Source organism: Phaseolus vulgaris, chromosome 10 (assembly GCF_051622355.1).
Source record: "Phaseolus vulgaris cultivar YP4 chromosome 10, ASM5162235v1, whole genome shotgun sequence".
Lineage (NCBI taxonomy): Eukaryota > Viridiplantae > Streptophyta > Magnoliopsida > Fabales > Fabaceae > Phaseolus > Phaseolus vulgaris.
Genome location: NC_143507.1, coordinates 22,910,112 through 22,932,217, shown reverse-complemented (window position 1 = coordinate 22,932,217; position 22,106 = coordinate 22,910,112). Strand labels below are relative to the sequence as shown.

At 34.6% G+C, this 22,106-nt stretch overlaps 1 protein-coding gene and 1 pseudogene across 1 annotated transcript; both read left to right on the top strand.

The window, feature by feature from the left end:
* The first annotated feature begins 898 nt into the window (after positions 1–898).
* LOC137819906 (small nucleolar RNA R71) lies at positions 899–1,004 on the top strand (annotated as a pseudogene).
* Positions 1,005–11,945: 10,941 nt separating this feature from the next.
* LOC137819644 (protein DETOXIFICATION 53) lies at positions 11,946–18,421 on the top strand. Its single transcript, XM_068623546.2, has 3 exons — positions 11,946–12,095; positions 12,344–12,550; positions 16,998–18,421. Exons 2-3 carry the CDS (start codon positions 12,350–12,352, stop codon positions 18,399–18,401), a joined length of 1,605 nt encoding a protein of 534 aa, XP_068479647.1. The 5' UTR covers positions 11,946–12,095; positions 12,344–12,349; the 3' UTR covers positions 18,402–18,421.
* The last annotated feature ends 3,685 nt before the right edge of the window (positions 18,422–22,106 follow it).

The following is a 22,106-nucleotide window of genomic DNA, read 5'->3' as shown; positions in this document are numbered from 1 at the left end:
CCTTGAATTTTTTAGGCAAGCCTTTCTGAATAATGGTATTGTATCTATCCTCCGACTCCATATTTATCTCTTCAATATAGATCATGTTCTTTCGAAATCTCTCAAGTGTTGAATCTTGCTTCAGATTTCCTGCAAAATATTTTTTAGGGAGCAAATGTCAAAAAATTTCCTGTCCTTCTCTTTTTATGAAGGAGCATAAGGATATGATAAATCTTTTTCAAGAACACCTCTCTCTTTATTTTTTAACTTTTTCCTCCTCACTTCTTTTCTTTTCTCTCTCTAACTGCTCAGTGTCATCTTCTTTTTCAGCTACTACATTACTGCAATGCTCTTTTGGGTTGGTTTGACTTTCGACTGAAAGCTGACACTTGTATTTCTTCAAATTGTTTGGCCACTTTTCCCATTTGGATCTCTATATTCATGATCATTATCATGCTATTTTCTTCCATTATCACAAGCTTTGTCAGGGCGTCTTCAACTTTACTCATTCTTTCAAGCATGAATGGATCCTCAGCTTTAGGTGAATTGTTCTAATAAGAACAATGACCATTAGGATGATTACCTCCACAAAAATCACACCTAATTGATTGACTCTGGCTTTGAGATGAATGAACAACATATAATTGCTCGGGCGATTTAGCCATTTATGCAGTTAGCTGCTCAATCTGTTGTGTTAGAATTTTATTGAGTCAAGAGTGCATCTTCAAACAACTCTCTCTGCTGGATACCTTGTCTTTCGCGTTGGGATGGATAATTAGTTGATGCCAATGCATCAATAATCCTTCTCACTTGTTCTACATCAAGAGCCGTCATTGGGCCACCAGCTGCAGCATCTAGGAGAATCTTTGTGTCAGATATGAGACCAGTAAGAAATATGCTTAGTTGAGCAATATCTTCTAACCCATGATTTGGGCATTTTCTCAATAGCATCTTAAATTTATCCCATGTCTCACAGAAGACTTCATCTACTCCTTGTCTGAACATAGAGATTTCAGACTTTGCTTTGATGTAGCGAGAGATTGGAAAAAAATTTCTGTAGAAATTTTTCCTCTATCTCTTTCCAGTTAGTGAGGCTCTTATTTGGAAGTGATTTGAGTCATTCCTTAGCCTTTCCTGCCAATGAAAAAGGAAACAAGAGCAAACAAACATTATCAACATCATTTGATTTAAAGCCCATTACTCCCACCAATTCATAAAATGTATCCAAATGTGAATATGGATCCTCATGTTCTATTGTTGTGAATTGATGGGCACTAATGAGAGGGAGAAAATTGAGATCTATTTCCAAGGTCTTGGCAGTAGCAGGTATTGCAATACTAGAAAAATATCTTGACCCTTGGTACATGACATAACCTCCAAGTGTCCTCCTAGGGAGTGGTGTTTGTTCTTCTACCATGTTGCTATTTCCTGAAAAATATTAGTGGAAAAAAATAGAGTATTTTTTTCTATTTTTTTTAAAAAATAAATAAAATAAAATAAATTTGAAGACAAAATAAAAAAAAATATTCACAAAAAATAAAAATACAAAATACAAAGTTAAAAAATAAAATAAAATTGACACAAAAATAAAAAAGAAACTAGCAATGGCAAAAAAAATAATTAAAAGAAATAACTAAAACTATGTAAACTCTAAAAAAAACTGCGTAAACTAAACCTAAAAACAAAAAAAAACAAAAAAAATAATAAAAACATAACAAAACAAAATAAAATATAATAAATACTGTAAAGAAAAAAAAACAAAAACAAAAACTTTCTTTTTAAAACAGCATATCTACAAATTAAAATCAAATCAAATCTATAGTAAATTAAGATTAAAAAATAAATAAAAAATCTAAATAAAAACAGTAAGAAAAATAAACACAACAAATAAAAACAATAAAAATATTCACAATATTTAGGAAACTATACTCAGCAATCAAACTATTCCTCGACAACGGTGTCAAAAACTTGATGACTTTTTTATGTCCGTAGAAAATTCATTTATATCGATCTCTCGCATATAGAATCCTTAAGAATGTTTCCTAAATATCGATCTATCGCATACTTATAAAAAGAACTTAGAATCACACTCAAACGTTAATGACAATTAACATTTCAAGTTTATCTCTAGCACTTAAATATGTTAAGTATTGTTGTTTAGGTACGAATCCTAAAAATACCTCTCGGACATATTTAAGATTATCAATTTCTCAGAAGAATATAAAATTAAAATAACAATACCAATAATCAATTAAGAACTGAATATTTTAATATAAGATATTACCTCAATACATAAGAGTTTGAGCAGATTACTCTCAATCTCAAAGGGTAGAATTAGTCACACATACTTCTAGCACCTTCCAATCTCCCAATTGGGTTACAATTCACTAAATGGTGTTTTCCTCTCAATCTACCACACTAGGGTTGAGCCTCTAACCCCCTATTTAATTTAATTTTCTAGGGTTAGGTTGCTTCCTATATCACTTTGATGGGCTAAGTGATAAAACATAAAAAAAAGGTCCAATATGTCTAACGCATTCTCACTTGAGCGAGAAAGGCATTGATTTTCGAAAACAGCCCTGGAGCATTCTAACTTGAGCGAGAATCTCCTGTTGCAAAATTGGCTTTTTCAACACTTTCTCCATTTTGGGACCTTCCAACTTTCTCTTTTTAGCTCAAATCATTACTCTTTAATTCAAATCTCCAATCTTTCCTAGAAACCTGCAATTAACACTAAAATTAGGAATAAAATGCTTTTATTCAAATAAATATCATAAAAAATGTAAAAAGGTATAAATTCATAAATCAGGGATTATTTTATATGTAAATTAGCAATAAATCCTCATAAGTGCCTATACTTTAATATGAAATATTATTAAAATTAGGCACTTATCAATTGTGACTTCAGAAAATTTTGTGAGTAGGTTTTTCACAAAGTGATAGTACTGTTGCAGCAATTTCTCCTGGACTTCAAATTCATCTTTTAGCTACCGGGCCACTAGCTGGGAGTCGCTTTTGCACAGTAGTTTTTTTATGTCTAGGTTAATGGTGAGATTGAGGCCTGCTATGATGGCTTCGTACTCGGCTTGATTATTTGATGCCTTGAATTCAAACTTCAAGGCTAGTTCTACGAGAATATTTCCTAGTCCCTCCAGTACTACCCCGACGTTGCACGACCGACTGTTGGAAGATTCGTTGACATATAAGGTCCACTGTGTGCCTTTTGCTTCCGTCGACTGGGAACTAATTTCAGCTGCAAAAGCAGTTAAGGCTTGCGATTTGATCACCTCCTGGGTTGATATCGGATGTGAAACTCTGATAACTCTACAGACCAACCGATCATACGTCCTGCCAAGTCTGGTTTCGCCAGTATTTTCATAATGGGATGGTTGATCTTGACTGTGATTGGGCGATTATGAAAATACATTCGCATTCATCGTGTTATTACGACCAGTGCCAGGGCGACCTTTTCTACCATTTGATATCGAACCTCAACTCCATGTAGCACCTTACTGACGAAGTAGATTGGGCGTTCTTCGGTATTTATCTCTTGAACCAACACTGCACTGACTGCCTCCTTTGATACTGCCAGATAGACAACTATGGGTTCCTTCGCCACCAGCTTTTGAATGACTGGAGAGGATGCTTAGAATGTCTTTAATTGAAGGAATATGTTTTCGCATTCGTACGTCCATTCGAATTTGGAAGCTTTTCGTAAGAGCTGTACGATGGGTATCGTTTTGATGCAAACCCAAAAGACCCCAAAACCAAGTCCACAAGAAGATGACCAAGGATGCCAACTATGAAGGGTCATCCCAACAAGCAAAGGAAGACCTCATCAATAGGACGAATGAACAAGGTCCAGAGCACTTAAAGTTCTTCCTATTAGTTTTCTTAAATATTTAGAAAAATGTTGTAAATAAGTTGGGCTCATTTGTAAGGGTCCAAATAGTATAAATAAGCTAGAATAATGTTCCTTTAGCATAGTAGGGGGTGTGGGTAGCATTTTAGCTTATTCCTAGCCCATTTGAAGGCATTTTGACCTAGTTTCTAGAAGGATAAGCCTAGAATACGGGATTGACTTAGTCAAACCCTATGGCTGCCCACTTTTTCCCTTTTCCCATTCTACCCTTTAAGCTTGCTTTCCAAGGCTCCTAAATCTATAAATAGGGAGGCCTACCTCATGTATTGTTGAACCAAGTGGTGTTCAAGTTTTGAAGAATCCAAATCCTTTGAAGGATGTTGAAGCCTTGGCTGTGCTTGGTGTTGTTGTGCTGGTTTAGTATAGTTCTGGGGTAGTTTGGATGTTGTAATCCACCCTTTGATTAAATCTAAAGCATAGGCATTCTCAATCTTTGTGAAAGTAAAATGTTTTAAAACTAAGTTAAAACAATCGATTGTTTTATCGAAACAACCGATTGTTTATACTTAGGTGTTTTGAGAAAAAGATTGAAAACTGCTTTTAAAATGGTTGAACTCTTAAGAACCAAAACAACCGATTGATTCGAGGAAACAACCGATTGTTTGTTTTGGGACCATAACAGAAAAACTGTTTTATCTTTGACTGAGCTTTAAATGATTTAACTGCTTACGCTCCAGTCATTAAATGCTTTGACCAATCTTTTAATGCAATTTAAGAGTTTGTTAAGATTTGATAACAAACTACATCTTTGAATATATTCAGAAAAACAAATTTGACAATTAATCTTTGACAAGTTTTTGCTAAGAGTTTTTGAGTTTTTCAAAGAGCTGAGATTGCTAAGAGTTTATGATTGATCAAAGTGTATGGAATAGGATTTTGCTTGTATTGATTTCAGATTATCTTCTGTAACAAGTGTAATCCTTGTACTCTGTGAAACAAGTTTCGTTTCTGTGTTTGCTGAGATTGGCTGTGTGTTCTTGAGGAGATCAAGATCAGCAATCTTAGTGTTGGTGTGTTGGCCAAGAAGAGTGTGTGTCTTGAGGTGTTCAAGGTCATTCTCTTGGTTGTTGTGTAAGTGATCAAGGTGTGATTGCTTAGTGGATTTCCTCAGGGTTCTGAGAAGACTGGATGTAGCTCTGGGTTTGGAGTGAACCAGTATAAACAACTGTGTACAATCTCTCTATCTCTAACTCTTTAAATTCAGTTTTATTTTGTTGTTTGCTGGTATAAACAACCGATTGTTTTTCTGGTACTGCAGCTTTTGCTTGCTGTTTTGGCGAACTGAATTTCTGAATCAATTGTTTCTTGAGATAATTTCATTCTTGTTTGAAAACTTTGCGAAAACCCTCTTTAAACAATTCACCCCCCTCTAGTTTAAAGCCATCTATTCTAACAGTATTCACATGTTTAATGAATAGTAAAGTTACTATACACAAATTGTGTTAGAGTTTGTGAGCATTGTCTCTCTAAACCATTGGTCTTATCTTGGGAGTGTTGTGAGCTCTCAAGTGACGACATCTACACTTATCTTGGATTCAATTCACCATCCAAGTGGCGTGCTCATTCACAATTCCATCACTCCTAAGTTTCCTTTCACTAATATTTTTCCATTCCATTTCCATTCCTATTTTCAATTCCAAAATATGTCTTGTTCTTGTTTTTGCTTCCTTTAGTTCAATTCAGTCCATGTATTGCTCACCTTGTGTTTGCTTAAATTCCGCACCTATATTTGTCATTCATTCTCACCATTAATTGTGTTTTTCCTTTGGCCTTATTGAAATGAACCTTCATATCTACTTAATACTTGTTAAGTTAATGTCCAGTGGGAATTTTCCTTAGGCTTCTCACCTATATTTGTCATAAAATCTAAATCTAAGTAAAGTGTCACTAATCAAATGAACAATCCTAAAATCAATTCACATCACGTTTGCTCCGCTAGCTTGGGCACAAATCAAGAGAGAGTCGTGAGTCGACCAATTAACCTCTGTGTTTCCTTAATATCGGTGGGGCTGCGCATTTTGGTGATTGCCTTGCATTTCTCTGGATTGGCTTCTATGCTTCGATGAGTGAGCATAGAGCCTAAAAACTTCCCTCCTTCTGCTCCAAATGCACATTTATTGGGATTGAGACGTATTTGATAGGCGTAACGCTTGAAATACTTCTCGGAAATCTTGAATGTGTTGTTCGAATGAGTCAGACTTGACGACAATGTCATCCACATAGACTTCGACACTCCTTCCAATCATGTCGTGGAAAACAATGTCCATCAGCCGTTGGTAGGTGGCTCCGACATTTTTGAGGCTACCTCCGACATTTTTGAGGTCGAAGCGTATGACTTCATAATAAAAGTTATCTGAGTCAGTCCTGAAAGCTGTCTTTTCCTTGTCGCTTGGATGCATTTGGATTTGATTGTACCATGAATAGGCATCCAAAAAAATTAAGATATTATGGTCGGCGACTCCATCAACTAGTCGGTTGATGGTCGGTAAGGGATATGAGTCTTTGAGGCACACTTTATTGAGATCAGTATAGTCTACGCACATTCGTCACTCATTTGATTTCTGGACCATTACGATGTTGGCTAGCCACAGTGTATAGTGCGCTTTTCGGATGAAGTCTGCTTTCAACAATTTTTTTGCTTCTTCCTGAGCGGCCTGACCCTTCTTGATGGAGGAGGGCCAAGCACAACCTCCCATGAAAGGCTAGACCCCAAGTCAAGAGCGTCTAGACCCAAGCCAAGCATCTAAGACCAAGTTAGGAGCGTCTAAGATCAAGCTAGGAGCGTCTAAGACCAAGCTAGGAGCGTCTAAGATCAAGCTAGGAGCGTCTAAGACCAAGCTAGGAGCGTTTAAGATCAAGCTAGGAGCGTCTAAGACCAAGCTAGGAGCGTCTAAGATCAAGCTAGGAGCGTCTAAGATCAAGCTAGGAGCGTCTAAGACCAAGCTAGGAGTGTCTAGGACAAGAAGACTTGGATCAAGCTATGAATGGAGAATGACATATTGGTACATGTTCCGTGAAGGCCCATCAAGTGTAGCCTAGTTTTAATTGGGGTGTAAATAGCATAGCCATGTGGACAAATGTTTATTTTTTCTGCACATTAGAATTAAGGAGGAGTTAACCTTGATTAGCTAAAGGTTTCTAGAAGCCTTCACTGATCAAGTTCGGCCATGTGTAAGTTGGAGGGCCATGTGCACCCATGTGCCATGTGCTCCATGTGCCACTTCTTTACATTTCATTTGGCTTACATTTGTGTAGCATTTAGGTCATCAAATCTGGTCCTCCTTAGCCTATAAAAGGAGGAGCCTACACCTTGTATTTTCAAGATTAATTGAATAGTGAAATGCTGCCAAAATTGTGCCATTCTCACTCCTTCCCTAAACTCTCTTAGGAATAGGCTTTTAATCTTCAAACCTTTCACCACCTTCAAAGGGGCTGGCCGAACCTCCCCATTTCCACACTCTTCATGCACCTTCAAGGTCACCACACCTCTTAGGAGGACCTTGTTCATCTCTTCCATTAAGCTTCCGCACCATCTTCCACAAACATCCAAGAAGAGCTCCATGAGAATGCCATCACTTCTCTTCCCTGAGTTTTTGTCTTTTGAGTCACTGGTCTTGCCTCCTTGTAAATAGAGAGGCGATGTGTAATGATATCGGCGCTTACCCCAGGTGGTTGTCCATGGGAAAAGATCAGTGTTATCCATCAGAGTTTTGCTGACCAATCTGCGGTCGTCTGGGTTCAAGGACAAACCGATGTATGTCTTGTGCTCATCGTCGTTGAGGGGCAAAGGCTGAAGATCTTTGCCCGCTTCCATTCATGCGTCGTCCAGCCAAGGATCTAGGTCTACGAGTGCAACAATATACTCCTTTGCTTCGCTTCGAGAATGGTTCTCAGTCGGACGTTCTCTTCTTTCCCGAGATCGGCCACGCAATGACGTAGTGTAAAGTCATCTGATAGGTTCTACTTTTAGACTTGCGACATAACATTTGTGTGCGAACTTTTGATCTACGTGGACTATGACAATGTCCCCGGTTGTGGATGGGAACTTCATGGCCAGATGTGGAGTACACACTATTGCCTTGAGACAGTTTATGGACGACCGACTCAGTAGTATGTTTATGAGGTATTGGCATTCACTAAAATATATCTTATTTGTATGGTTTTGGCCAGACCTCATTCTTCCCCGTACATGGTATATAAGTCGATGTATCCCCTAGTGTCTACTCTCTAGCTTGAGAACCTTACGATCTTCTCATCATATGGTTGAATCTCCGATTCGGGGATCCTCATTTTTTGAAAGGTTCTCCAGTAGAGAATGTCCATCGAGCTGCCCTGATCTACCAGGACCTTAGTGATTGCGAACTTGTCAATCTCCACAGTTATTACCATGGGGTCGTCTTGAGCGGCGTTAATTGCTGTAAAATCATCATCGATAATGTTATTGGGGGTATTATTGGCCTACTCTGGTGGGATTTAACATGAGCTGATTGAATGGCTCGAAGATGTTTTTCCCTAGCGAAGTTAGAACATCCTCCTCCTGCAAGCCCCCAATGATCGAGTTGACCTCTTCGTCCGGTACACTAAGTGATATTGGGCCTGTTATGGTATTGATGACTTCCCGCACTTGGCGCCTGGTCCGATTGTTTCGTTCGGGACTCTCACTCCGCCGTCGGGTCTGTCTTATCGAGCTTTCACTTCATTTTCTTCTAACTGGACGATGGTGGTCGTCCTGTTGGCATCCATCTCCTCGACTCGATCGATCATGATAGTCTTTCGTTCCTCGAGATGATTATCAGTCTCTCCGGGGAGACCGATGTACTGCGGCATCTATTTGACAAATTTTTAGAAATGACCCGCCTGGACGAGCTCTTCGATTTTGTCCCTCAAAGCTTCGTATCCTTCTGTTGTATGACCATAATTGCGATGGTATTGACAATGTTTGGACGTATCAACGTTCTGTGGGGTCTGTGATTGTTTGAGGGATGGGATGAGGTCGGCCTGCAATGCTTCATATAGAATCCTTCCTCTTGGGACTGTGAGAGGCATGTAACTGTGGAAACGGGGACCGCGATTTTCTTGAAATCTGTCAGCTCGCTTCGGTTCTGGGCGGTTGCCTCTACCTTTCTCTTTCTGGGCGGTTCTTCGACTTACTTTTTGATCTACATGAACATCGTGGCTCGGGTTCTTAGTTCATCCATGTCTTTGGCCAGTCTCTTGATCAAGCTTTCTATGAACTTGCCTCGCCGGATGGCCCCAACTAGGTGATGCATGGCTATCTCGAGCATCAAATTTTTTATGCCCATGCATACCTTGTTGAATATGTCCATAAATGTTCATAAAGAATCACCTTTTTCTTGCTTCACGTTGAGGAGGGATAAGGATGACGTGTGATGTGGTCGGCTGGTGGCATACTGCGTGATGAATTTCGTCGTCGAATCTTTGAAGCTCCCCACATAATTAGTGATAAGTTTGGTGAACCACCCGAGTGGTCCCTCCTGGAGAGAGGTAGGGAACACCTTACACCATAGTGCCTTGTCAATTGTGTATAAGGTCATCTATGTTTTAAAGACGATCAAGTGCTCATTTAGATCGGTGGAGCCATCATAGGGTTTGATGGTTAGCCCTTTCCACACTAGAGGGAGTGGAGCGTCGATTATCTCATCTGTGAATAGGTGTCCTCTATGTTCTTCTTCCTCGGTCGGATCTAGGTTGTTTCGGAAAGTTTGGTGAGTTTGGGGACCTGATGGTATGGTTCTGGAATGATTGGTTATTGGGTGTGGTGTTCGGGATTGCTCCTCCTACTTGGGACTTCTGATTCGTCTTAGCAAATTCTCATTCTGTCTTTTTAGCGAGAGCATTTCTTTGTCTTGTGGCGTCGATCCTCCTCGTGCTTTCATTGGTCAATGATACTTTTCTGGCAGCTCCTCCATCTGTGCTTGGAGGGCCTGGATTAGGGGCCATTTGCTCTTCTGCTATTCGGTCATGGTTGGCGTTGTTTCTTGTTGACACCATTGTTGTTTGTAATTTGCTTATGGAAACTGTGTTGTCTCGGTCCCATGGTGGGCACCAGTTGTACCTGTGAGGACTGTGTGGGGCCCAGACAGTACTTATGCTTGTCGGTGGGTGGCTAATCTGTCCGTATCTTTTCGTCAATCTCCTTCCTTTATTGTTGTCGCTCGGTCGGCTGGGGGTACCTTTGATTGCACTCCCACGCTCAAGTCAGTGCTTTGTTTCAAGTGAGCTATATTGGGATGTCTCTCCATTACCGTTGGGGATGTTCTCCTTGATTCATTTAATGCTAATGATTCTTACTAATGACACTTCATAACTACTAATGACAACCGTTACCTATTCAATGTCAGTGGTAACTGCTAGTAATAATAGTTATTTATTGTGTTCTTTATGTTGTTATTTTGTCTTTGTCAGTCGTTCTCTGATCGTCCGATACCGACCAATACAGAAATTATAAAGTATTTTATGTCATATCATATATGGTTTGAAATAAAATTCAAAATTTATGTTGAAGTCTTAAATTATTTCACATAAATTTCAAATTTTACTTAGTTTTATGTGATTCGACATAAAACTCTTAATTTTATTTTCAAACATTACTATCGCTTCTATTTTACATTATGAACAAATAGGTTTGACATAAAAAGTATGACCTAAGTGAGTCATCTTACACTTACACTAGTAGAAGGTAATATAACAAAATTATTATTTATAAAAACTACAATTGATAAGTTATATTTTTGCTGAAAAATAGTAATAGATTATATAAAATTAATTAAGATATATTAAAAGAAAACTCGCTTGATTACTTTCAAATTGTGATGTGAGCAAATCTCCCATACCTTTTTCTCCAAATCCTAATCAATTTGAAAATTCTAACACAAAAGTTAAATACTATGTTAACCTATAAGACATTATATACGCCATCATGCTTTTCTGAGTCTGTATAATTATTATTATTATTACTATTACTATTAATTCAAATGATAGGAAAACACGACACGAAAATAAAAACAAAAAATAGCTTAAACATTCTCCTGCTACTGGCCTCATATTAACTATTCCAAGTGTTTGGTTTAAGACATTTTAACCGTTACTACTTTCACGATGGCATCTACAAATTACTGTACAATGATGTTGAGGTAAACATGTGACTAGAGTCTGACCAGCAAAGATAACCCCTTTTATCTGGCAAAAGAGCATGTATCCTGTGTTGTACTATACTTATACTTTTGCCTAGTTGACGTTAAATATAGAACCAACCTAATTATATTATACATACAGTTATGCTAAGTACATATTTTCCTTAAACTTTTCCAACCATTTTTTTATTACTTTTCATTTCAGGCACAAATTTTAAGACATGCCTTTTGCTTTAAAAAATTGGCGTATATGCTAAAGGACAGTGATAAAGTTCACAAGTCAATTTACAATAAAAAAATTATGGAGCAAACAATCAAATTAACACACACAGTGAACAAAATTAACAGCAGTGACGAGATGATTTCTATATAAATCTTAAAAATTATATTCTAAACTTTTGTGACGATAATATTAATAATAATAATAATAAAATTCTGTCACTTGTGCATACTTGTTTGGTAATAAAAAAAAATCATGATGTTTTTATTTAATTGTGTTATTCTTTTGCAGTTTTGCAATAAAAAATATTCCAATAAAATCAATTAAATTCCTTGTTCGGTCAGATTTAAAACTCACTTAAAATAATTAAAAAAGAAAAAGTGCTGAAACAAATGTGTCCAAGTTTATATTATTAATATTTATATATTTTTCACGCAACTAGCATTATACTATTGCTGGGCTAGTTCCTAACCTTTTCACCCCCTTTAGAAATGAAAACAGTTCAAATCTGTTGGGGACCAACGTGGTGTTTTAATGAATATTTGAATGAGGAGAGAGAAAAGGAAATGTTGGGGTTGAAGCATGCAATAAAAGTGGAGTGGTAGCAGAAATGGCGAATATTATTTTAAGGAAACTACAACATAAGGCACAAGTATAAAGTAAGCACGAAGGTTGAGGGAATGTCCCTGATCAATTAAGTTGAAAAGTGTTTGGTTCTAAACTGTTTTCAACTCCCGAAAAGCCTCTGTGCAGCACCCATGTTCTGTTGCAATTACACTGTCAATTAAGGAGAGTCGCAAACCTTTCTTCAGATACCACGGTGTGTTCATTTTTTAGCCTAAGCTAATTAACCCTACCATATCTTCCTTATTTTTATGCATTCAATCATTTAAAACCCAACTTCATTACATTTTTTTTTAACTTCTCACCACTTTTAAGACATTGTTAATTTCATGGTCTCTCTCGGGGGATGGGAAGGATCAATGTGTTTGTTTTCCTTTGAAGGGTTTGTGTATATATATATTGTACTTTTTTTCTAAGGATCTTTGTATCGTTTTGCAAAAGTAGCTAAACATGTGCACTGGTGCTGAATCTCGAGGAAATATAAATGGTGAGCCTGTGATTCCAAAGGTGGGAGAAGACTATGAGGGTAATACAATGAGAACCATAGAAGGTGGAGAAAGAGCTTGCAACTGTGGAACATTTTTTCAAGGTCTTCTTCAACGCCTTCATCACCTTCTCACTGCCCTTAATCTTCATATTTCTGCTTCTGAGGTTGGTAAACTTCCTAATTCTCTCTCTCTCTCTCTGACAGTGTTTTGTTTCTGGAAACTTTTCTTTTCTTCTTGTTTTTGTAGCTTCTTTTTTGTTTGAAGGTGAAAGTGGTAGTATTTGAAAACCTCATATTAGAACTTCATCAACGAAAATGATGCATGGCTTCATGTAATCATCAAAAGAATATATAAATAAGATAAGTGATATGATAAAAAAAAAGTGTTAATGATAGAAATACACAGTTAAAAATAATCATATATCTTTGATTAACTTATAAGTCGTGTCCTTAATGGTTGGAAGGAAATTAGTAAGAAATTGTATCTATGTTTTACATTATTTTGTGAACTGATTTATGCTGCAAAATAATAAGATAATCTCTCATTCACGTGATGAAGAGGAAAAAGCCAAGACTTTCTATGGAGACAATAATTTGGAGTAAGCATTATTTCTTTAATTGGTTTGAGTTTTTGTAGTGATAATCGTAAAGCTTCAGTTAGGTATGTAAAATTAGTGTATGTAGCTAGGTGTTTTTTTTTTTTTTTTTTTGTGTAAGAACAACTTTTTAAGAAGAAACCAGAAAGTTTGAGACAAAAATCCTTTGAACAGCTCAAAATAAGTAATGAATAATCATTCACTTTTTTAATTTAATTTGAAGCTTTTTAATCCCTTTAGTTTACTAATCAAAGTATTTTTTTAATACATGATGCTTTTTGAATTTTAAACATATATTGAATTATATTATACAATCTAAGCTTTATTTCATTATGTACGGATTTGTAATCTATTTATTTTTAAACCTTTTATTACTAGCAATAGATTATTTTTTAAACAACTCATCTAACCTTTGTCTTTCAACATAATTGAGATTTTTTTAGTGATAATTGAGGCATGTACACGTGGAATAATCCTCCTTTTTTTCATTACTTAAGTAATCGATTTCTCTTCCTCTTAGAGTCGAATTTTAGATCTACAGCTTCAACATGTATTTGTTTGATTACTTTTTATAAAATAAATGCATGAGATGAATTATACAATTATTGGAATGAATTGAAAAATTTGATGGACATATATTAATAAGAACTAAAAAATATCGAAAATAGTTTAAATAGATTCTTGAAAATTATTTAAAGTACAACTCCTCCGCTTACAATAAAATCATTAAATAACAATTAATTTTAAAAATAAAAACATATATTAACTAAATTAGATATTTTTTAAATTACAAATTTATTAATATCTAAAATAGTTTATGTTACTAATTAAAAAATTTAAATTAATTTTTAAATTGATATCTAACATTACCTATCAAAGTTTTAATTATCAATTACTTTGAATTCTAAATTAATCATTATATTAATTTAAAATCTAAAATAATTAATACTTAAAATTTAAAATTTAATAGGTAATATTATATATCAATTTAAAAACTATTTTATAAATTTTTATTAATAACTTAATCTACTTTAAATACTGATAATTTATTAATTTATAAAATAATATTTAATTTAATTAATATAATAACTAGTTATTTTGTGTTTAAAAGTTAATTTCTATATAATAAGTTTCTTGTATAGATTTTATTTGCTTTCTTATTCTTTGACAAAATGTGCACTTTAACAAATAATAATAATAATAATAATAATAATAATAAGATAGAAAAACTATATTGCTAATATTTTCATTCAAAAACTGAAATAAAGCAAACAAGCAAAACTCAGGAATCCTCTCCATTGGAATCAAATGGGTGATGGTGTAAGTACAAAATTCACAAATAGTTCTTGCCCCTAAAATATATAGTCTTTTGAGTTCATATCGAAAACAACAAAGCTTGGAATGCATATATAAATATATATATATATATATATATATATAAATATATATATATATATATATATATATGTGTGTGTGTGTGTATGATCATTGCTCGACAAATTAATTATCAATGTTCATTTTGTTTTTTCTACTGCTAGTCACTTATGACATAACTTGCAACCCACTAAAATTGCTCTGCTGTTAGGGATTGAAATAGTATATATAAAGACTTAAGACTATACATATATATTCACTGTTATCATCATACACAAAAGAAAAATAACATAAATTGAATAATTTCTCTGCGAATAAACTTTTGAGAGTAAAAATACAATCATCGATCGTACTAGTGTGTGTATAGTTGTGTCCCTGCTATACTAACAAGAACATGACAGTGTTGAAAAGATCTTGGATTATATAGCTCTTCATGTTTCAAAATTATATACCATTGATGCTTGAAGTTAGCTAGTGATGTGGGAACCTGAAATATGCATCTTACCATGCATTAGGTTATTTTGCAACTGTTTTGAGGGTCAATATCATGTCATTTGTATTCTTCTGCTTCATCCAGATGAATCGGGACCGAAAATATGGAGGCTGTGTCTCTTTCACACCACAAAATTCCTTTTTCCCATATTTCTACTTCACTGTCGTGTCCTCATATATAATAATAACTCTATAACATTGTTATAATTAAGTTCATAATTAAGAATATCATGATTTTGGTGTTAAAAACAAATTATGAATATGACTGTGATGTTCAAAACCGCGTCTATAAAGCCTAATACATTTTGGAATAGGATTATATATAATATGCAGAAACTCGTGGTATAGATTATTTTTTAAAAATTATTACTATCTTTTTGAAAAACTTTTTCAAAAGATTAATAAAATATAATTATCTTTTCATTATAACCTAAACTATATGCGCACGTCTGTGAGACATGCTCATATTATCGCAGTTTCTGTTGGCGGCTTGTCCTGAAGTAGAGCCTATGTCTGCTAGATCTGCAAGCATTTTTGCATTTCTGTCACTCGTTTTTAACTTTCTTTTTGCTTCCTTTTTCATGCTGCATAATTAATGCACAAGAACTGCATATTTTATACACCAACAGAATTATGGCAGTAAGCTTCCATGTTCCAATTTTGTTTCTTTCCTTCTCTTTGATAATTTTTTTCATACTTGTTTTTACATTTCTGGAGACAAAAAAAAAACCTCTTTAACTTTTCGTTTCTTTTTTCAGGTGATTTGACATTTTATACAAGTGTAAAAAATTATATACGTAAAAACATTTTTCTTTAATGAATAAAAATCGGGGAGAAAAGGATCATGTGCATATTAATTGTTAAAGTGTACATATCTATATATTAGTTTGAATCGATTAATGAAAAATATTTAGTCTGAAACAATTCAATATTCCAATAGATTGAATTTTGGTTTGTCGTTTTTTTAAGGGATTTCTTTGTTATTTTTAGTTAAGAAATAAATAAAATTTTACTTATTAAAGTAAAGTATAAAACTAATATATTAATTCTCACAGTGGCTAATTTTTCATTTAAAGGGCAATATATATTTAATAAAAACTTTAGTATATAATAAAACGTAAAAACGTATTAAAAAATATTAAACATTATCTTAATCATAAGTTTATATAACTTACAAAAAGAAAATTAAAAGAATCTCAAGTTTTCATAGGGTAAAAATAGGATAGTTAACATAAACTTAATATATTATTTGCAGTTTGGTTTAGTATTAGCATGGAAATAAAAAACCGAACCAGATCCAACAAAAAATTAATATAATTTTGGGTAATGATTTGTTTAATTTTAATGTTTTGTTATTGATTTAGAAGTATTTAGAACAGTTCTTATTTATTAAACGCTGCTATCATCCTAACATTATATTTATGGTGTTTTTTTTTTCATCAGCATATTTATGGTGTAAAGGTTAAATAATCCGAAATTATGTGCACAAATCCACTTTGGGAGAGAAGATAAAGAAGAAATAAAAATGATAGTTTCACATGCTTTATTAGATAAACACTTAGTTGATAACTTTATTTTAAAATATAATATATATACATATATCACTAATTCAATTTAAAATATAATTAACTAATTAATTATTGATATAATTAATTGTTAAATCATTGTTTTCTTATTATGGGTTTTCAAAATATCAATGTTATAAAAAGTATTGTTAGAATTGTGACACTAGACTATTGTTTCTGTGTTACCCATTAGTTGGCAGAAAATTAAACATGCACACACACACAAATTAATAATTAAATTTAGTGAGAGATTGTTTTATTTCACTAATTTATATCCATAAAATTTAGTGAATAAAGATTATTTCACTGATTTGAACCTTTTAGAAGCTAATTACTAAAAGGAAAAAGGTATATATGTTTGGAAAGAAAAGCTGCTTGAAAGAATCTTTTGTCTTCTGAACTCAAAAAAAAAACATAGGTTCTTGATTCATATTGTAACAGTACATAGACAAATGATGCTATGCATTCTTACTTAAAAATAGGAAGAATTGGTGGAAAATTGAAATGTGTGATTATGGTAAGAAAATATGCAGAGTTATTAGAGTGGTTTTGCTGACAAATGTGAGAAATGCAATTGCATGCAGTTGAAAGAAGAGTTGCAATCTCTTGCAAAGGTTGCATGTCCCATAATAATGACTAGCTTAATGATGTACTCTCGATCTGCTGTGTCCATATTGTTTTTGGGTCGGCAAGGGAAAGTAGAGCTAGCAGGAGGCTCACTGGCACTTGGATTTGCCAACATAACTGCAAATTCAGTTCTCAAAGGCCTCACAATGGGAATGGACCCAATTTGTTGCCAAGCTTTTGGAGCAAAGAGATGGTCAGTTCTCAACCAAACCTTTTTCAGAACTATATGTCTCCTCCTACTTGTTGCCATACCCATTTCAATTTTATGGCTAAACATGGAACCCATCCTTCAAATGCTAGGTCAAGACCCGGAAGTCACAAAAGTTGCCCAAGTTTATATGGTTTTCTCTATTCCAGAGTTGCTAGCTCAAGCTCATCTTAACCCATTGAGGTCCTTCTTAAGAACCCAAGGCTTAACCACCCCAGTCACTATAGCTGCATCTTGTGCAGCACTCTTGCACCTTCCCATCAACTATTTCTTGGCCACATACTTGAACTTAGGGGTAAAGGGTATTGCTTTAGCCACTGGTTTGAACTCTATAAACATGACTTTAGGCTTGCTGCTCTATGTTTTCTTCTCAAATAAACCACTAAAACCCTGGGAAGGAGCAACTATTCTCTCAGCCTTTCATGGGTGGAAACCATTGCTGAGTTTGGCACTGCCTAGTTGCATTTCAGTGTGCTTGGAGTGGTGGTGGTATGAGATAATGCTCTTTCTATGTGGATTGTTGAGCAATCCACAAGCTACCATTGCTACCATGGGGATCCTTATTCAAACACTTGGCTTCTTGTATGTATTCCCGTTTTCCCTAAGTATAGCCTTGACAACAAGAATTGGTCACTCCTTAGGTGCAGGGCACGCATCCAAGGCCCAAAGTACAGCCATAATTGGGTTCATGGCAGCATTTACTTCGGGGATCGCTGCCTTCATTTTGTTGTTTTTTGTGAGGAAATCATGGGGGAAACTTTTCACTGATGAGACACAAATTATTGATCTGGTCACAACTATACTTCCCATTCTTGGGCTGTGTGAGATTAGCAATTGGCCTCAAACAGTTTCATGTGGGATTTTGTCAGGGACTGCTAGGCCTTATCTGGGTGCTAGAATAAACTTGTGTGCATTCTACCTAGTAGGATTGCCAGTTTCTGTTTTTGCCACTTTCATATACAAGTATGAATTGGTGGGTTTGTGGTCTGGAATGGTTGCTGCACAGGCTTCTTGTCTTTGCATGATGGTCTACACATTGATTCAAACAGATTGGGGGCAGCAATGTAAGAGGGCAGTGGAACTAGCTCAGAAAACAACAGAGCAGGAAAATAAAAATGATGAGGAAAGTGGGTTACTTGGTTCTGATCAATAACACTACAATTCATTTTTTGTGCAGTATTAGTTAACCATCTATGTTAATTCAATAACCATCTATTGTTGATTCATCAGGGTGTACAAAATTTAGAAAAATTTGCATAGTGAACAACTATTCACAAAGGTAAAAATTGCTTATGCTATGGTCCACAATCAATCAATTTTTTGGACTGTTTTCAAAGAGGCATTCACTCTACACCCTCACTATAACATTTCTGTTGTGACTAGCTTCTATCATGCCATCATTATTTGTTATTTTTTTCCGATAAAAAAAAAAAACTTCTATCATGCCCATAGTGTGTTTCTTGTAATCCATCAACACCAGCATCAAACATCAAATAGACATATTCGCTTCAGCGTGGTTAATTAATATCCACAATATAGAATTTTCCCTAAGAAAATTGATAACTTTATGCGATTTAGGCTATAACAATATACACATGATATAAGGCAATTAATTAATATTAAAAAATGTATTGATACTCACGCAGAATTACAATTGCTTGCTAATGATAACAAAACATTGGATTAAATAAAGGATTAATAGCCAATCACATTGGTTTGAGTGAAGGAAGTCTTATTGGCTGATATGTAGTTGAAAAAGTAATATGTGAACATCATTTTACTGAAGTGGTCTCATTTAATTTCATTGTTATTGTTATTTGCTGAAAAAAAAAGCCAATATTTTTAATTTTATTTCTATTTGGTCTCACTATTTTTAAAATTCTCATCTAGGGTTACAAGTTCTTGTATCATTTGTCTTCTTAAAGAGTTATTTCTTCCTATAACACATTTAAGTTGTTTAATGAAAATGAAAAACAAGAAAAGGATAATCTCTTTTATCAACAAGAAATAATAAAATTGTATGATATATATATATATATATATGTATATATATATATATATATATATCATACCCTACCATGTATACATATAGTCCTGACAAAACAAACTTGCTTCAAGTGTGTATGTGAGAGTCATACTTACATTACAACGTCCCTTTGTAGCGAACTTTCAAGCGTAACGTTTAAGTTGTCCCTTCTTCTTACTTGAACTTTCCATGATTGACCACCTCCTAGGACATAATCTACATCAGTTGAAATAGGCAAATTATCAACACAAAATTGTTGTGTTGTCCTGTTGTTATTGTCCACGTCCAAACCCCTTAAAGAGTTGACATTTGAAGTTGCATCTTGTAAACTTTGTATGGTATCATTGTTATTCAGCAAAATTGATGCCTCCCAACCCTGTTTTATACTAAGAATGTTTTGAAATCTCTCAACTATCAACTAATATACTTTCTCCCCTGCACCCCTGCACACAAACAACAAGGTAACATGCAACACACTTTGGTAGGTATTATTACTCGTAGTGACTTCAATAAGATATTGATACTTACATGATTTTCTAGTTGTGCCTACTATCAAGTTTTATACTTTTATGTATATATCATTACTAAAAAATTAACCTGTATATATTAGTAGTCAAGAATTATGCTCATACACTTACTAATTGAGCTCATCATATAGTAGAAATGGCAGCCTTTTAACCATTAGCCTTCCCTATTCAGTTCTTCTTTTTTGTAAACAGTACCAACATCAGATTCTACCTTTTCAATGCACTTCTTATGCATGTTCTAGGGCACACACACTAGTCGATGTATAAGAATGTAGTTATTGGTGTTTTGTTTGTTATCCATGCTCATACTTTCATTTGTGCATCAACAAAAATTTCCCCATCAGCAATAATTCAATTATCAAACATTACCTTATTTCTTGGTTCCCATATATGCCTCTCACTATTGCCACTGACATCACTCTCCACATCAGGTTTTCTGAAGTGCTCAAGTTTTTCATTTCATTCCAAACTGAAAGAAATTTTGTTATATTTGGATCTGAACAACGGTAGATATCTCAGTCCATGTGATGCAATCCTAGCTTGCATTGTTATGAGTCTTTTGTTTTTGTATTTTGGGGTGCGAAATTTGGTGGGATCGGGTAGCTAAAATTGCTGAAAGAAATTGTGAAGTATTGGTGTATGGAGAATGATAATGAAGCTTAAGAGAGGTTAAGGCCAACTCCTTAGAAGATTCAAGCAAAACACTAATAGAAGTGCAAACTTGAGAGTGAGAATTTGAGATAAATGAGCTAGCAACTTGGGCAACATTTCTTTATCAATTCAAATCTGATTTACAAGGGGGCTAACACTTGTATTTATAGTGTTATGGGCAGCCAATGTTCAAGCTTTAACCCTAAAAAAACTCTTCAAATGGTCTATAGTTGCATTGGGTCCAAGGAGGCCCAATTGTAACTCTAGCTACACTCTTTCTTTTTCTATTTATACCCTACTTTAATTGGCAAAATTGGCCTAAAACATGGCCCAAGATGATGGACAAAATACAAGCCTAAAATAAAGTCTATACTACTTTATATAAATTTATAAGACTTGGAAATTTGGAAGAAAAAGTTAAAAATTAATTCTCCATGAAAATAGAGTTTTCTGAACTTCTTCTTCTTCTTCCATTCTTCTAGCCATGACCCTAGTTAAAGACCCAATATATGTCCTTGCGGATAGTCCTCTATCAGACCCTCCATCTTGAAAAGGATTTGTCCTCAAATCTTGAATAATGATGACAACAACCTCTGGTTATTTTTTATTTTGCTCCTAGATCAAATGTCAATCTACAATTACTAGTGCAGAAAAGCAAAACAAGTGCGACTATTTTACATTTATAAGGGCGGCTATATAACCGCATTTGATGATAACGCATTTGTAAATCGAAGAGATAAGAAGGCGGCTATATAGTCGCATTCGTAAATTCGATTTATAAATGCAGCTATTTACATAATCACATTTATAAATTGCATTTATGAGAGGCGTTTAGGGTTTCTTTTCTAATCAAAGTTCTCAACTTTGATCTTTTTCGAAGAATTTATCATTATTTTAGCTTTTCTTTTGATCTCTTGGTGCATCCATATCATACCTCTTCGTATTTCATTCGAATGGAAGTCCAAAAAACGCAAATAAAAATTCCCCAATGAAACGCAAATATATGACGGAGCAAGGCCGCAACAACGACGAGGAAGGAACAACAGAAAGCAAGAAAAAAACCTTCCCAATGAAGCATGACCTTAGCAATGCCATAAGATAAAACATAAGAGAAACGCAAAACATACAAAAATAAATGGTGAAGAAGAAGAGAGGAAGACAATGCTTACCGATGGTACGAAGACAATGCAAAAAAGAGAGGAAGAAAAGAGGAAGCACGGTTAATGGAGGAAGCACATAAGAGAAACGAAGCGACGAGAGAAAGGAGAGTATCAAAACGTAAGTGGTGCGTTTCTGAATTAGGGTTAAAAAGGTTTTAAGAAGGCGGCTATTTGTAAAGCTGCATTCGTAAATCAAGCGTTTTGATTTATAAGGGTGGCTATACAAATAGCCGCCCTTGTAAATCCAAACACTTGATTTACAAGTGCGGGTTTAATAATAGTCGCACTTGTAAATGAACTTAACTACAAAAATGCCATCGCGTTTTTAACGAAAGCGTTTTAGCGCAAAGCCGCACTAAATAAATCACACTTGTTTATACATTTTGCACTAGTGAATAGACATCAAACAAATATGAGATAATTTTCTTTTATAAAGAAAATTAAAACAAAACAAAACAAAGACAAAAATACGATCCTTTATTTTTATAAAATTT

Excerpts from the sequence above, each read along its gene's own strand:
- LOC137819644 (XM_068623546.2), top strand. The coding sequence starts at position 12,350 with ATGTGCACTGGTGCTGAATCTCGAGGAAATATAAATGGTGAGCCTGTG. Across the intron at positions 12,551-16,997 it reads TTCATATTTCTGCTTCTGAG|TTGAAAGAAGAGTTGCAATC; the intron begins GTTGGTAAACTT and ends AATTGCATGCAG.